Source organism: Aulonocara stuartgranti, assembly GCF_965226115.1.
Source record: "Aulonocara stuartgranti genome assembly, chromosome: 22".
Taxonomy (NCBI): Eukaryota; Metazoa; Chordata; class Actinopteri; order Cichliformes; family Cichlidae; genus Aulonocara; species Aulonocara stuartgranti.
In genome coordinates, this window is record NC_138957.1 from 30,790,502 (window position 1) to 30,806,877 (window position 16,376).

General features: G+C 40.3%; 1 protein-coding gene across 1 annotated transcript in view; it reads right to left on the reverse strand.

The window, feature by feature from the left end:
• Positions 1–11,758, reverse strand: part of erf (Ets2 repressor factor) — a 46,630-nt gene extending 34,872 nt beyond the window's left edge. The window contains exon 1 of the mRNA XM_082522731.1: positions 10,985–11,758. Coding sequence (XP_082378857.1) covers positions 10,985–11,006 — 22 coding nt within the window. The 5' untranslated portion in view covers positions 11,007–11,758. The remainder of the gene's footprint in view (positions 1–10,984) is intronic.
• Between the last annotated feature and the right edge of the window lie 4,618 nt (positions 11,759–16,376).

A 16,376-nucleotide genomic window follows, 5' to 3' on the forward strand; every position in this document is an offset into this window, starting at 1 on the left:
TCTGAACACAGTGACTCTTTTACAAGTAATGATTTCTGTGTTTACTATAAAGACTACAGCCACACTGTCTTTTTGCCATGCACATGCACTCTTGTAGAAGGTGCACGTGCATCTCAAATCAACAATTTTGTGATGCTGACTCTGTTACTTTTATGTATTTTTCTTTACACTTGTTGTAAAAAGCTGGAAAAGACAACATATTTTTAAGATCATCAGACAAAGCATCCCTAATAATCCTTCAGCATGATCAGGGTACTTCTTGGCTTAAAATGGGGCTTCGGGGGTGTCTACACACAAAAGTTTAATGGTCTGAACACAGCTATGACAAAGAGTCTCAGCTCTTAACACAAGACTGTGCAATGTGCTGCTAATACTATAAAATGCACTTTAAAACAGAGAAACAGAGCTGCATGTAGAAGGCTGTCTTTCTTGCAAATTCTACCATTTTTGCTCAGTTTTCTAAATTTCTTCAAATGTCTGCAAAAAAACCTGTGAATGCAAACATACTAGTGATGCATTCAGGGGTGGTCAGAAACTTAAAGAGACCACATTTGCTGAGCGGTGTGAGTAAGAAGTGTCCCTTTCTTGAGGTCTTGAATAGTTGATTTGTGGGTGTGCCAAACCTCTGAGGTTAGAGCCATGCACAGCTGTTTGAATCAATGTCTGGCTCCTCTGTAATGACCTCAGCAAAGCACCACACAAGAACTCGGGAGTTTTGGAGGTGTTTTTAATAAACATATCCAACAAGCCCGGTTTGTAGGATTAGCACTGGGAAAAGTACCAGGGTTTATATTTGTGAGAATATGAATAAGATTAGTACTGAAGCTGTATAGGTCACACTGTAAATCAGGCAGTGTGGGATAAGGAGAAAAAAAAAATCAGGTGCTATACCAGCAGGGGCAGGGGGCAGGAAAAGTCTGGCCTGCATCAACCCAAAGTCCAAACACCACAAAACCAGATGGAGCTCTTTCCTCACTGCAACCTGTTGCAGAGCTTTTCCCTCGGTGGCTCTTAAGGTGGTCTGAAAAAGTGTCTCATTTGCTTTACATCATTTGACAACTGCTTTATAAATTAGCACTGATTCTTTTCTCTTTTTTTCCTTACTCTAGACTTTCCGCTGGCACCACAGCTCCTTTCCAGTGAATGCCACTGCTGGATTTAATACATGTCAATGCTCCCACTTTATTGTAAAATAATAGATGTAGGTCACTCTAATTGCTTGAACATAACCTGCCAAGCTACCTCTAACCATGCTTCTTTGTTAAAACAGACTCCCTAAAAAACAGATGGCATCTGGTGGACATTTTTGCTCCAACACCAACTTGGTTGTAACTATTTTACTGGCACCGGTAATGCTGGCAGTATTATACAGAGCTATACAGGACCACACCTAGTCTGTCCCCTTTGTGCAGTGTGCAGAAAGCAGACCTACCTCTATCCCTCTGGCCATAAATGACACCAAACCAGCCAGGGAAGCCTCCCATTCCTCTCATTCTCCACGAACCACAGATGATAGCCATAACACACAGCATGACTCTCCACACCTCTTTAAGTCGAAATGACTCCAGCCAAAACAGCCACTGACAAAACACATCCCTACCTCCTCACCTTCTGTCTTTCTCAGTCTCCAAAAAAGCTTCAAGGGAAAATGATTTGTCTGCACTTATATAGATAAATAGTCATATCACTGCTATAAATATATAAAAGATATCAGCTTTTCATTTGGTAACTAGTTGCAAATACTGATTAGCTTCTAAAATGACCTATTTTAGCAATGGCACAGCTGATTCACATTGGTTTAAAATAGTTGGCGTAGAAACATTAAAAAAAATTAAATTACTGAACTGTGGAAATTTAAATGTTAAATATGAGAAGCCTAATTATGGAATAATGACCCACACACCCAAACAAAATCAAACTATATAAAATGCCAAAAGAATTATATGCATGTTTTCAAGTTTATGCAAAAGAGATTCACGGGCGTGTGTGAGAACATGAGTGAAGCCGGAAAGCTTGTATCCTGTCAGGTCCTCCAGCGATAGCTGTCCTGCTACAAAACTCTTTCTTATCTGCTCGGTGAAGTGAATCGTTGGTTCCACTTGACCTGCTTCGTCTTTTCATCTGCCCCACTGGGGGTCAGCTGTCAAGGAGGCAACACAAACTCACTCGATCATAAATGCTTACGGTTACTGAGGCTGACAGAGATGAGCGCATTCTTTTGAGCAACATGTGATACTATCTGTACAAATGTGCACTGATAAATCAGGAGACTCATGCACCATGTCTAAATCAGGTTAGTGATGAAAGCTCCATAACTCACTGAATGAGACTGTTTTTGGTGGAAGCAGGAGACACATGAAAGCAAAAGGTGTAGCCATGCTTTTTTTTTTCTCCTCAGTCAGTTCCTCACTTTGTGGATGGTCTCAACTCCACTATATTGAACAGCAGGCATCTGCTCTGAAGCCTTGATGAGCTTTGTGTAGTAACAGATGAGCCAGGTTCTGGTTAGATAGACTTTCTAGGTTGCAGCGGATCTCCAGAGAAGACCTAGCACTGCCGCCACATGATGGTCTGTTAGGTGGAGTTAGAGTCCCTCTGACCGACGGCAGGACTACAATATCTTGAGAATAGTTAAACGATATCAAAGATTTCCACAACAGTGACATCATCTCTTTCCCAGTGAAGGGGGAAAAAAAAAAAAAAAAAAAAAAAAAAAGTCAAAAAACATCAGTTCATCCAGTGGCTACTGGAGGTCGACTCCCAACGTGAATCAATCCCCACAGATCCACATTTTGAAATGTTGAACTTTTCACTATTCAAGCATGTTTACAACCTTCTACAAAAGAGTTTTGGTCTGGATGGATAGTTGATAGCTCATAACTCAACCCTTTCTTCAACATATTATTCTTTCTGACTTAAAAATATATATCTGGAGCCAAAATTCGAACACTGAGGATTTATAATGTAGAGTTCAAAACCAGCGAGTGATGTGACAACATTCATCTTTTATACTGTTAAAGCAATTAGAAAAAAAACAAGGTTGATAACAACTAAACTGGAAACCTTTGATGGGTCACTGGCGACTTGGTGGGTGTTAAGTTAATATACCAATTAAAGCTAGTCTGTGGCAATCACTGACTGAAATTCTGATATTAATATTAATTGGACAACACTTCAGTGTTTTTCTAAGGTTACAATTTCACATGAAGCTTAAAACTGTCAAGAAAAATAATTGGTGGAGGGCTCCATTTTACAATTCCCTGCAACCACTGAACGTCAAGATATTTTTAATATAACAACAGCATCTGACAAGCTAAAAACAAGTCAGCCAAATAAAATTTCAACATATATGTCAGATAGTAGCATCAGCCTCTCCATCACAGAACAGAAGGGTCTTTCAAATCACACCAGTTTAAAAAGGTTAAAAAACAAAACAAAAAAACAAACAAACAAAAAACCGCACACATTGAGGAAGAAATGTATCACTGAAGAGAAGAGAACAATTTCTTCTCCGTCAGTAGCCTCAATAAAACATAATACAGAACAGCCCCGGAGGTGCAACAATAATTTATTCATCTCCACAGGAAATGTGTTTGGTTGATTGTTATAGCTTTCCTGCCAGCATGTACAGCCCACAGCTGCACTTTACAAGTTCGAGCACTGAACTACAGGTGCTGTTAGAAATCGCATGGGAACTGTGGGAGATCATTACCTGCAGGAGGAGGAATCAAAGGAGGTCCACATGAAGTTTAAAAAAGAATGAAAATTATCAGTGTTTATTTTAAAAAAAGTCACCTTTATAGCGCAACATTACAAATTGTTGATTCCTAAATGGCTTCACAGTACAAGAGAATAGATAAGGCTTTTAGACGATAAAGCTGTTACACAACAACCATCACCGAGCCCTTAGGCAAAGCAATTAAAAACCTCCTAAAACTTTAAGCCTGGTTGCTGAGATACAAAAAAAAAAAAAATCTATAAGAATATGCAGACCAATATATTGATTGATGTTGTTTTGTCTGTTTTCTCTCATGTATACATCCGTAATCAAAAAAATGATCGATACAGCCACAATTTATTCACCACTCAGGGCTGGAATTTCGTTTTGGGATTGCAGCTACTGCACAAAATTTAATCGAACCCTGCATTTACGATGAAGTAAATTCTCACAATTACAGAGATCTCATAACGTTCTGACCAAAGTTTGCACCAGCAGTGCTGCAGGGGTGGACTGACACCTGACCTGGATGACACCTGGCATGCTTTTTCTGTGAGGCTCTCTGCTGTATCAGAAATTCTCGCTCTCATACAGAGACAAGCTTCAAAGATGTGCACTTGGAGGGATACTAGCTAAAAATGTAACTCTACTTTAACTATCAAGGAAAAAGAGCAGGTCCACAGATAAGTGACAGGTAACATTACCATCATTAAGGCAAGATAAGTCCAAAGACAAGTTTAAGGCTCGAATGCATTTGCAGTTTAAACTTAAAATGCTTAAATGAGTTGCTTGATTTGTAAAATATAGGACAGGAAAACAAACAGTGCAACCATGGAGACAAGAGGAAAAAAATCCACTAAAGCAAAGACAGAAAGAGCAGAAAGTACAGCAATGGCATAGTTAAACACAACCTGAGGTAATAGGACAATAAAAATTTATTTCAGGCATGGATGTCTGTCAACGCTCATCTCTCAGACTGTCAGGTTTTCCTGTGTTTGAGCGTTCTGTGTTTGTTTGGCCAGCATGTCCCAGCTCGAGCAACCTGTTGTCTATTATCTACGCTTTGTATGGGTCACTAAAGCCACTGTACATACACACCTCCAGGAAAAGAGGCCCGCCGTAACATCGAGAGATGATCACAGCAAAGCTGACCTGAGCTGCCTCTTGACAGCACATCAGAGAAATGTTGACGTCACTCTGCTGTGGTTTTTCCAGGGTCTGCTTGCCCAGGCTTGGCTCAGCAGTAATCAGGAATGTGATCAGGTCGACTCAAGGGGCGACCCGATCACTCACAGCAACCACATAATGGGAGGAAAATGAGAGAAAGGTACATCCTGTCACACCAGTATTTATGTTTTGGGTTTTTTTTTTTGTAATGCCATTTCTCTCCAAAACATATTCTGCTTTTATTTAGTATCCACAGGAGAGACTGGCATCCAGTTTATTGCCCGATATCAGTCACACAAGAGCAAGTCAGGCAGAAATCACTTGCAATTATTTAACAGTGAAATTAATTGAACTCTAATATTAAAATGATTGTAAAGCCCATGTCACTGTGTGTTTATTCTGAGAGGGGCAAAAAAACAAAAAGGCCCCAGTTTGCTGTGGCCTTGTGATCCTTGGGAAGCTTGCACAGGAAACATAGGGGAGATGGACAGAGAGCTGAAGCAAAGAGCTAGCTGACACTTCCTTCACACGCTGCCATAAGTGAGAGACGCTTGGTGATCCAAGGACTAATGCAACTGTAGGCAACTGTTAAAAATCCTTCCACAGGTTCACCCACGTAAAACCATGTGCCTTACTTCTTTCAGCTGAAGCACACTGCAGTGGACGAGGAGTAAGTGACAGAAATCTCATTCACTGAGATTTTTTTTCCTTTCTTAAAAACGGTGACAAAGACGTCTGAAAGTTGGCTGTAATTTAGTTAATTAAAGCACCAATGGTGCCTCTACCACAACATTAAATCATTCAAATGCTAAGAACACATCATAGATGGTCTGATTTCTTACAGTTAAGCAGTAACATGAGTCTTTGACAGGTCAACAGAGTGAATCTCAGAGCTACAGACTCAGTTGTTTTTTAAAAGGTAAAAAAGTATTTGGATTTTTTACTATATGCTCTTGCAAACGTTTCACCATAGAAGCATTCAAGTTTATGACCCTGTCTGTCAAAATGACATACAATGTCTAGCGCGGCCTCTGACAAATCCCGCAGAGACAGGGCGTCTTAAGACTCAAAGTGCACCACGGCGTCGCTATACATCAGCAGCCAGCTCCTCTTTTCAAACTTTCCCCGAGACAAACAACTGAGCCTCAACTTGTAGTGCAATTGTGCTGCCAGTAATTGTGCTGGTGCCAACAGTATAATTCAGTATAATGGTGAGACAGTAACACGACAGAGTCCTTCCCAAAGGAAACTAACGGCATCATTTTTTTAAAAGCAAAATGAGCCTGTGGTTCATTAGCTCCGGTCTAACCAGTGTTATTAGAGCTATTTCAATCTGCATAAAAAATGTCTAAGTCGTTCTTCCTGTAATTACAACGAGCTGAGTCAACTGCCCACAACCAAATGGTCTTCCTCAAGGGCAATTTGGACACGCTGGTAAAAGTCAAACACTCACTTTGTTGTGACCACATTAATGTCAGGTACGGCCGCAGAGTGACAGACATGTGGGCACATATACACACACATTAACACACACACACAAACACAAATACACTCAGTCATAAACAGAAGCCCTGCCCTTACCAGACTTAACACCAGCTAATTGCTCATGTATGGCTCCTTTCACTACACATATACACATAAGAGTGTGCAACAAAGCGTGCTGGCCTGCTGGTCCTCGCTGTCTACAGCTGTGACGTCTCAAATGTGGCGTGTTGTTGATATAACGAGTAACACAAGCGGAAAATTGGAGCTGGTGCTGGTGGGGCCAGACTTCAGACTTCCTGATAGGAAGAGAGTGGAGGTTGGCCCATGTATACATTTATATATAGATCATGGCTCCCATCTGGGGCCTTTAATATTGGCATGGGGCTCCTTCATTGGTACAGAAGTGTGCTAGAATGATGCTGTACCGCTTACTCCCCACTCAAGATGAAGAAATAATAGTGATCTGGTTAAAATTCAATCATCAGTGAATCATATTTCATGCAAGAAAACCAATAAAGCAAAATTCAAAAGGCAAAGCTGTCATACTGACATTTAAAGCGCTTTGACTTATTAAGCACACCAGCTAACTAACACATCAAGAAAACGTTCTACCCTGAAAGTTACCAGCACCTTTAAATGACTCAGTGAATTTGAGACAATTTCTCAAGAACTTGGAGATTTATTAGATAATATTAAAACATCCTTTTCCACTAGTACTTATTCGCATCTGAGGTGATCCGAAAACGTGACGTCAACAGACTAGTCATGAGAGAATCTCCACCACAAAATTCAAAACCGCCATTTCTGAAACCCAGCAATGAGCGAAAAGGATTACAAACAAGCAACACTGTCGTCGCCGAGTCTGACAAAATGCCTTAGACCAAGCAAAAGGTATACCATTGCCTCAATGTCCTCCATTGTTGTTTTGTTCATGTCACATACAAATGGCGCTATGGGACTTCTGGACGCATGCTATAATGACCCCACGTATGTTGGGTGGTACTCGATCGTACTGGAAAATTAGTAGAGTTGGACCAAGCCGATCAAAGTAGGTACTAATGGAAAAGGGCTGTACGCGTAAATACAAGGGAGGAAGAATGTAGGTAGAGCACTGAGAAGTGAACGATTAAAAAAATCAAAATCACTTTTCCATGACTTCAATGGAAAACATCATGACAGACATGAAACAAGAGTTTCTAGACTTGAGGGGAAAAAAGGATGGGCTAAAAAATGCTCTGCTGTTTTTAAAGTCCTGTAAAGTCCTGAAGATTGGTTTTTATATATAACAAGTGCTTTGTAGACAAAGTGTTCTTATTGTTTTGTTTCATGCAGGTAAAAACTATTTCCAATACCAAGAATGTAATTTTTAAGTAAAAAAAAAAAAATAGACAACAAAGTTCAGGCTTTCTGTGATAAAAGTCATGATAACCCTAAAGGCTGACACACAGCAACGGGGAGAACGCATACAAACTGAAGCTCATAGACTTTATTTACAGGTATGTCTAGGTTCTTCAGACAGGAAACAACTGTATAGGTGTGCTCTGGTACTTAAACCCATTGTACTACACCCTCTTCCCTCACAAAAAAGAGGCCTTTAGACTAAAATGACCTACATCATATAACAATGCAAACGCTACAGACAGTGTCATTTAAACCCATGATTCCCCAGCTTTACTCCAATCCCTAGAAACTAAAGGAAGTCAGCATGAATCAGACCATAAATGCCGAAGAGCAGGAACAACTTAAAAACAAGTCCAACAACCAGTGTGAACTCCTTTAAGCTGTTTGCAATCTTATCAGCAGAGCCAAATTAATAAATCATTCAGAAAACAGACAAAGGTAGCTATCTTTTTGCTGAATGGTTCAAACAGTCGTTGGTCCACTTCTTTTGAAATAAAAGGAAATGCAATGTAGCTTCGGCAATCTGATCCTCTGGATAATTAAAGTCTTTAGAGAGGGCTACAATGTTCAGACATCTGAAATAGGCCACATATGCTGCTCTAAAAATAAAGTGGTCACTGTTTAAGACTTTTAATTTCAGCACCAAAAAATACATTTCTTGCACCTGTTGAGCATTTTGTGCAGTGGACTGGCTGCTCATTGTGATTACATAAACTTATTTCAGCACGATGTTCAGATCCATATAGCTAAAGAGCACCCACTGGGAAAAAATGTTCACGTTATTCATAACTCTGTGATCCAAGAGTTATCTGGGGGAACAAAGAGATCTGAAAGTCGTATTTCTAATTATGATGTTGTGTTGTGGTGAGGCATTCCCCACTCAAACATCTATTATGGGAGCTGGATCCACGCCTGCCCTCGATTACCACAAAGCACTTTTGACTAAACTGAGTTTAAGAGCACCTAAATGCACAATGGAAGAAAATCATAACCTGTGAATGGAAAATCATAATAATCTCGCTGAAACTAAACATGTCGAAGAAAAATGAAAGGAATTTCAAATAGCAGGGCCTGAGATTTCTGGGTTAAACTCCATTTAAAGTCCCAGCAAAGGTGTTAACCGCACCGGATCAAATTCTCACGTGTCAGAGGGTCAGACAGGTTTACTTTCAAAGTGCCCTGCAGGAAACACAGAGCACATTAAACTAAACAATGACACAAAAATATGCAGCACTAACCAGGACAGTTAAAATATCTCAGCTAACAATCACCTCATTCCTATGTAGGGTGACCAGGTGTCCCACTTTAAAAATAAGTAAAAAAAATAATGTCCTCTCAATCCCACACATTAAAACAATGTCCCACACAGCATTGATATTTTAGTTTACGTAATATCATGTGCACCTGGGGAATTCGCTGGTATAAGCGATCTTATCTCTTATGAGATTGACGTTTTGTGAAGGATCCCTAACAAATAAAGACTAAAACTAGACTGAAATGTGTGGCTGAAAGAGTTGCGTGGTCTAGATATGCAACAATCCAATATATCGGCCCAATCCTAACTGACGACGCTAGATTGGTCACTGGAAGCAACTTCCTGATCTGCAGGCTGACCTATTCATTTCAGTTTTGTTTTGTGATGAGAAATTTGAAGAGACATTTCTTAATGCCAAACCTGTTACCAGCAATGTTTTTTGTGTTGTTTCTTTACTTAGACTTATCAGATCACCCTCACACACATTCTCTCTGCCCCACATTTACGGTGTCTGGATCTGGTCACCCTTATCAGTTGCACCCTTAGTTAAGTTCCCAATCCAATTATGTAGTCACTCTTCACATTCCTCTTCAAGCTTTGATGTAGTGATAAGTAGAAATGTGGGCTGGCTTCGGCTTAAAACAATCAAAACACCTGGTTAGTAGTTTGCATTTCATCACTTCCTTGACGTTAAAGTTTGGTCAAAGCTCGGTAAGCTTTGGATTTTAAATGGCTCTACACAGAAATTCCCCATCTCAATTTCAGTGGCGTCAAACACATTTCAATTCAAAGTTGCTTTATTTTCTCAGCACTGCTCTGTCGGAGCAAGATGGGTCATAACATGTGGCCCAGCAAAAGGGCTCAATTTGGCCCACTGTAGAGTGTGAAAATTCACTGTTATTCTTTGTGTGGTCATGCCCACACTAACCACACAGGAGTGAAAGTGTGTAGAAAGTATTTCTAAATGTAGACCAACTGTTTGAATCATATATATATCTCGACATTGTTACTTAATTCGAACTACGTGCGATTTGTTTTCTGTTTCCATTGTGATGTGATGTTTTTCCTTTGTTATAGATAACCCAGAAAATTGATCAGAAATATGTTCTGTTAATTTTAGTTGTGTAGCAAGGGGTCTCTCTTTTTTCCCTCTGAAACCTCGACTGTGGTGAAGGTCAAGATGTCCATTTCTTACACATAAAAAGAGAAAAATCTGAAGGGGTGTTTCTTTAAAATATAGGTTACTATGCGGTATTACTGGTCTGGACCCGGAGATCAAACTGGGCTGCATGTGGCCCACCAACCACAACGAGGTGGTGTCTTTCCTCCACAACAATGCAGATAAACAAACTTATAATTACCGTTGGGAACCTCTTCCAGACTAGGTGCTGCATGAAAACTGTGGCTGCATCGCTATCAGTGCCAATGCATGCAGTGTTAATGACCCGTGTAGTCAAACTAACTCATTAAATTTGAAACTGGGTGCATTAACAAATTTCCCACGTGTGGGACTAATAAAGGTTATCTTATTGTGGCATCAACAATAAACCAAATGCAGAGCTCTTGTTACGGTGAACCTCGGCGCTGACCCCGACTCCTCACCACTGATCCGGAAAATTAGGCTAACTCTTACTGTAAATCTCTCATCTTCATTTTACCTTAAACGTTTTAAGTTTTCAAATAGCTCATTTGGGGATGGTTCGATCCTCTTAGACGTGTAAACATAACGGTCATGAGTGAGAGTCTTTCTGGGGTTATTAAAAACAATAACAAGAGGCTCGGATGGATTCTCTCTAGCGCCATAATTTTGTCACACTTTCCCTGGAGCGGAGAGTTTGTTAGCGTGCTAACCAGCCTTAGCCGCCGAGGCTAAGCCCTGTTGTTTTCATTTGAAGAACAGTAGCGGGTGATAAAAGTTTTTTATTACTATTATTAAGTGTGTTTGGGTGCTCACTCACCCGTGTCCGCCGGGGTTTTCATCTTTGTGGTCGTCTTCGGTGAGCCGCAGCCGCTTCGCTCACTTTCCCCGTCAACTTTTGAGTGTTTGTTGGCTAGCCCTTAGCAAAGTTAGCTAGCGAAGTTAGCAGCGACACCCCCACTCCTTCCTCCGGTGTTGTTCTCACAGGCGGCTTGTTAGAAGGAGCCTGCGCCGATTACGGGCTCCGCTTTCAACTTGAAAACCAGCCGCAAACTTCGCATGGAGTTTAGCGGTATAACGCGACACATCTACGCCTGCCCAGAAACTTTTGCGCCGGAGTATTTTCGTTCACTTGCGGGGGTTTTGGTGCGGAAAAGTTGCCCCGAGTCTCAGGAGGGGGGGAAATCCAGCCGCCAGGGTCTGAATGGCGCAGGTCAAAGTTTGGAGGAGCCGTGCTGCTCAGAGCTGGAGCAACGGAATGTGACGAGTCTAAATGTTCATCCCGTTTGTTGCAGCCATGTCGCATGGTCGATTCCTCCTCCTCACCATCATCATCACCCTCCTCATCCTCAGCAACAGTCCAACAGCGGTGCTTCAGAGGCGAACAAAAGTACCGACTCCTGTTCTTTCTCCTTCCCTCAGACTTTTTCCACTCACTCAGACACTTCGTGCTCTCTCTCTGCCCCCCTTCCTTTGGCGGGGTGTCGTGTTTCGCTCTGCTCCTGCCACACGGGGCCGCCCACGCTGACCCACGGAGGGAGGGAGAAACTGAACGCCTACTTTGTGCCGAAGATCGTCTATGTCTATGGAAGATTACCTTTTCCAGGAAAAGCTGCAAGGTGGGACGAGGCAAAAAAAAAAAAAAGTCTGCCTGCCAGGGGCGTTTCCATCGTTTTTTTTGTTTAAATGTGGTGGCACAAACTGGATCACGTTACTCACGTGCCATATAGCAACTGATGGACCATCAAAGTAGCACGGAAATAAACTTACGAGAATGATTTTTTCTTAAAAATTATATCCTGACACGAACATGACCCTCTGCAGTTGGTAGAATACAGCAATTTGTTTAATGAAAGGAGAAAAGAAGGAGGTCAATGGCAGAGAGCGAGGGCAGAAGGAGACAGCAATAGATGGGTGTGTGAGGACACTTAGATAAAACATAAAACTGTTCTTATATAAACCATCATGCTATCACTTTGGCTGCTTCGTGTTCAAACTAACATCAGGTATTTTAACACCTACTGCTTTAACAACCGCTCATTGTAGTGAATTAGAACAGAAATATTCTGCTCTGAAGCACTTTTTACTATAAGCCTCATTCTAACCACAGCTTTTTCATTCAATGTTCACCTCGTCTAACTGTCTCACACACACCGATACACAGTTCAGGTTCAGAGGAACCAAGGGTCAACCCACTAACCTTCTCTACATCCTGAGGCACAGCCACTCTATATACAGGGGGGAATAAAATCATTTGATAGTATTTGATAGAAGTCTATTTGCATGTCATTGAGTGACTACCCAGCCAGAGGAGCTTGTTAAAGATCTGATGGCAGCTGGGAGCACAGTTGCAAAGAACACTATTGGTAATGAATGGGACCATGTACCAAAAAATCTTGGATGAGGATCTTCTCCCCTCATGGAGAACACTGAAGATGAGCTGTGGATGAGTCTTTCATCATGACAATGAGATATGTGTAAAGCTGGTAACAAACTACAAGAAACATCTTACTGCTGTGCTTGCCTACAAGGGTTTCCCCACTCATTCAAATCAAATCAAATATTCAAATCAGCATAAGTTTTTCAAAAAAATCCAATGTAGTGAGCTTTAATGTAATGTGAATAAAGCATTCCATAATATCTGTGATGTATGTATATACGTCAAGAGTTTAATCATCAGTCACATTTCAGAAGTGGTTGGTGCCACCCCACGACCCCCCTCTGTATACACCCCTGTGAATTATATGTAGCAAACACTTTAAAAGCATCTTAAAGGTGTGTACTGAATATTAGCATCACCAAAGTTGATAAAAAGTAAAACATGCTCTCAATTTAACCTTTGGCTCCTGAATAATGGTGACTTTCGACCTTTTGGTGAACAGTCTGTGTTGAGGGTGTGTGGGATCTTTGAGGATGGAGGCAGCTCTCCTCTGGACTCTGCGATGGTAGATGCTCTGCAGAGAGGGCAGCAGAGTCCTGACGATCTTCTCCGCAGCTGTTATCACTCACTGCAGGCGTTTGCGATCCATAGCACCAGTGCTGCTGTACCGTGCAGTGATGCAGCTAGTCAGTGTGCTCTCCACAGTGCAGCTGTAGAAGCTGCCGATGATCTTGGCTACTCAGTGCACAGAGTATTAATATAGCTCATATAGTGCAAAACATCCCACAATGCCCTGCAAAAAGTGACGTGCGCCCACTACACCACCCAGGCTTGATGCGCTGCTCTTAAGAAAAAGTGATGGACAGACGAGAGGAATGAGAGCGGTACATCATAACATAAACTGGCACAGCGTACATTTTATGTATCAACAGAAAATATACGACACAGTGGATACAACATGCTGATTTTGATTCATCATTTTCACTTTAGTTTAGTTTCAGTCGGCTTCCAGTGTGGGTTTGCACCTTTCAGTTTACATTTATCATTTGAAAAAGTCCAGTTTTAGATTTGTTTTTGTTATTTTAAACATTGGTTTTAACCTTTTTTAAAAATATTATAATTTGGGATTCGGGATGTTTATCATGTAAATATCCCAAATCCACATTTGCTGAATATTTTCTTTTAGTTAGTTTTGCCCCTTTACAAAATATTTCAGCGTGTTCTTTTTTTTTTTAGAAGTCTTGTTTTTATTTCCGTTTCAGTCATCTAAAATCATCTGCCACACCTAGTTTTTGTTTCAGTTTGGTTAATGATAACCTTGAGCTCATTTTATAGTCCATTACAAAGAATTATCTATACGGGTAGGACATTGTGAATAAGTCACTGATTTTAAACATTGTCCTTCTACAAGCAAGTCATACAACGGAGAAGTGATCATAAACACCTATTATTTGCAAAGTAATTTTGAAGATTTATCTAAACTAACTATAAATTGTCACCAGAGTGTAAAACCTGCATACAATCATATTCTTTGCATTAAAATGTGTACTGGTCTCTGTGTCACAATTGATAAGAGAACAAAACATCAGTTAAATCTGATCAAAAGTCTAAAAGTACCACCACCTATGTTATTACTGCATTTTCCATAGTTTTTAATTTAGGATTCTTAAATCCTGAGTCAAGAATCTTAAATCTTAGATTTATTTATGACGTCCCCTCCTTGTATCATCTCTGTTATAACTTTTAATCACTTCATGAACCGATCTTGAGTGACTTGTGTATTAGCTTATTATTTCTGAACTGTGTGTATGTTTGTTTAGGCCACAGTGACATTTATTTATTTCTTTTAATCACTTTTCATTTCATGTTGGTAGACAACCTGACAACATAATGCTCTATAGTTAAAAAAACCCCCAAAAAAACCAAAACATTTTTGGTTGTCTAGACCAAAATACAAAGTTTTGCTCTACAAGGGCCTGATAACCACTTATAAGGACATTATACTGCCACTATCCTATTGAATTTTAAAGCAAATATCCTCATATGGATCTCATTTTTCTTAGAAACAACAATCAGGAAAAAACAAACAAAACAAAACACAAAATTCTTTGTTTTTACATTTATCAGGTCCCAATCAGCCCAAATAGCAAATAAAAAAATAATTTAAAAAATGCATGCTATGAAAGAGTTCGGGTCTTAGGAGGTTAAATGTGTTTGATCAAGTACCTTAGACTGCATGTCAAACATGGATATGGCCACTGTAATGTCACCCATATTTTGATGACATCTTGCAGCCTTAGGCTGTAGCTTTCTACTTGATGATGATTGAGGCGTGGTTCTTAAAAACTGAGGGTCAGTATGTAAAGTAGCGACTTTTCACTCACAAGGTAACTCCAACATAAAACAGGCCCAGCTTTATCATCCCTTGTAACTCTAATGAGGCCGGATTTGACAAAATGTATTTAATTAAGACCTGCTGCTACATGCTGCCAACTCAACAGGAAAGCGTTTTCTGAGATCATAGAAATGAATGAATGCATTTAAATAAATAAGCCCAGAGGTCAATTACTTAGTCTTACATTCTTTTTACTATCAGAGGAGTCGCCCCCTGCAGACCTTTAGAAAGAATAATCAAAATAATCATCATTATTATTGTCATATCACATGCCATTGTTTCAACCATAAAGATCAGATGAAAAAAAATAGACTGATATTTCAGTGGGACAACGACACATGAAAAAAAAAATGTATCTGAAACAACAAAACAAGGGAAAAAGTGCATGAACAATTATGTACGGTATACACACGACTCACTCTGACACGTTCCACTTTTTTTTTTTTTACCCAGAGAAGGTAATTTGAGTATTTTTAGACTCACTATATCTAAATTAAAAAAAATATCTAGGCCCCCCAAAAATTGCTAAAACTACCAAACTTTAAATTCTGACTTTGCAAACAGGAATTAAAATGGGCTGAAATAATCCAGAACTGCATCCTGGCATCTTCATTTAATGAGGATTTAAACCAGATAAGCAGATTAATGCATATTACAAACAAATGAGTTAATTTCTTGTGCTGCCTGGTGCAGCGTGGATATGCTAAGTCATTAATAGGAAAATAATAACATCCCACAGTCTGCTTTCACTCTCAGCACATTTCTTTTCCCTTCTCATCCCTGTGGTGTGTTCACTGTGCAGATGTAAATAAAGTTACGATCGATGTAACTTCAGAAGCTAGCTGAGGATCAAGCATAAAAAAAAACAAAAAACATTTTTGTTAAGTGACAGATCATTTTAAAGGCAAATTCAGCAAATGTGATCAAACTGGCAGAGAAAAAAATGTTATTGTCTGACACTGAGAGCGGGAGAAAGATGCAAGAACGACAGGACGATGAGAGAAGATGCGAGAATCAGGAATGCTCAGCAAGTGAAATTCTACAGTCTGGAAATTTAAACTTTACACATAATATCCTCATTTATTTAATAAATTTTGAATCCAATACTGCATCTTTATTTCTGAGCAATTGTCTTCCCCACTCTACACTACTACTCCTGATCTTAGAGGTTCCCATTCACCCATCCATTTTCTGCTGCTTGTCCAGGTTGCAGGGGGGCAGCAGGCTAGGCAGAGAAGCTCAGACTTCCCTCTTCCCAGCCACCTCCTCCAGCTTATCTAGGGGAAAACCGTGGTGTTCCCAGGACAGCTGAGAGATATAATCTCTCCAGCATGTCCTGCGTCTGCCCCGGGGCCTCATCCCAGTAGGACATGCCTGGAACACCCCACTCAGGAGACGCCTAGGAGGGATCCTAGTCAGAAGCCCGAACCACCTCAG